Source organism: Kryptolebias marmoratus, linkage group LG19 (genome assembly GCF_001649575.2).
Source record: "Kryptolebias marmoratus isolate JLee-2015 linkage group LG19, ASM164957v2, whole genome shotgun sequence".
In the NCBI taxonomy this organism is placed as follows: Eukaryota; Metazoa; Chordata; class Actinopteri; order Cyprinodontiformes; family Rivulidae; genus Kryptolebias; species Kryptolebias marmoratus.
Genome location: NC_051448.1, coordinates 397845 through 399116, shown reverse-complemented (window position 1 = coordinate 399116; position 1272 = coordinate 397845). Strand labels below are relative to the sequence as shown.

Genomic DNA, 1272 nt, shown 5'->3' with positions numbered 1-1272 from the left:
GGATGATCGGCTGGGTTTTAGCTGGTGGGGTTGGATGATCGGCTGGGTTTTAGCTGGTGGGGTTGGATGATCGGCTCAGTTTTAGCTGGTGGGGTTGGATGATCGGCTCAGTTTTAGCTGGTGGGTTGGATGTTTAGCTCGGTTTTAGCTGCTGGGGTTGGATGTTTAGCTCAGTTTTAGCTGGTGGGGATGGATGTTTAGCTCGGTTTTAGCTTGTGTTGAGTTAAAGTCACAGGTTCCTCTCTGACTGGATCTGTTTTTCTCAGGTTACAGCGTTTTCGCCATCGGCGTAGCTGATGTGGATTTTGTGGAGCTGCAGGAGATCAGCAGCAAACCCAGCGACAGACACGTCTTCATTGTGGACGACTTTGACGCCTTCAACACCATCAAAGAAAACCTGATAACCTTCATCTGTGAAACTGCAACTTCCTGTCAGTGTAATCTTCATCTGCTATGACAGGAAACAGAAAAATACCCAGAAGTGATTCGGCTGATAAATGTTTGTCTTTTTCTCAATCGCAGCTTGTCCTTTGATTTACGTTAATGGATTCACATCACCTGGTAAAAATAATGGTTCTTTATCAGAGATTTACCACAAACTGAGCCCTCCTCTTCCTCACTTTGACTCATTATTTAAACTGATTTATTGTCTCAGGCTTCAGGATGCTGGAGGCCTTCAACCTGACGGAGAAGATGTACAGTTCTGTCCAGGGCGTCTCCATGGAGACCGGGTCCTTCAACAGCTTCACGGCCTACAGACTTCACAAGGACGCCTTCCTGAGCCAGCCCACCACGTGAGTCTGGTTCTGACCCGGTTCTGACCCGGTTAGGTTGTTGTGATGAGCTGATCATGTGACCGCAGCAGGTCTGACTTGTGTTCAAATGACATGTATGTTACCGAGTTTCACCGAGTCGGAATGACTGCGTTCTGGAAAAAACGACTCCAGGTTTAAAAAAAGAACTTCTTTAAGCTCAGTTTCTACATAAATTATTTAAAGTTATTTCCTGACTTGTGTTCTAAAAAATTAATGACACAACATCCTAAAAAACTCAACCAACGAGAAATCTTTTCATGTTGATTCATGTGCAAAAGCATTAAAACGCAACAGAGATGGAATTCACAAAAAACTAAAAATGTCCCCAAAGACATCAATGGTGTTTAGTTTGAGAGAGAAATAAAACCCGGTCCTGTTGGAGCTCTAAACCCGGTCCTGTTGGAGCTCTAAACCCGGTCCTGTTGGAGCTCTAAACCCGGTCCTGTTGGAGCTCTAA

The 1272-nt window shown here is 44.9% G+C and overlaps 1 protein-coding gene across 1 annotated transcript in view; it reads left to right on the top strand.

The window, feature by feature from the left end:
* Positions 1 to 1272, top strand: part of col12a1b (collagen, type XII, alpha 1b) — a 75170-nt gene that overhangs the window by 53452 nt on the left and 20446 nt on the right. Inside the window, 3 exon segments of the mRNA XM_037981692.1 lie at positions 267 to 431; positions 523 to 561; positions 656 to 794. Of these exon segments, the coding sequence (XP_037837620.1) occupies positions 267 to 431; positions 523 to 561; positions 656 to 794 (343 nt within the window).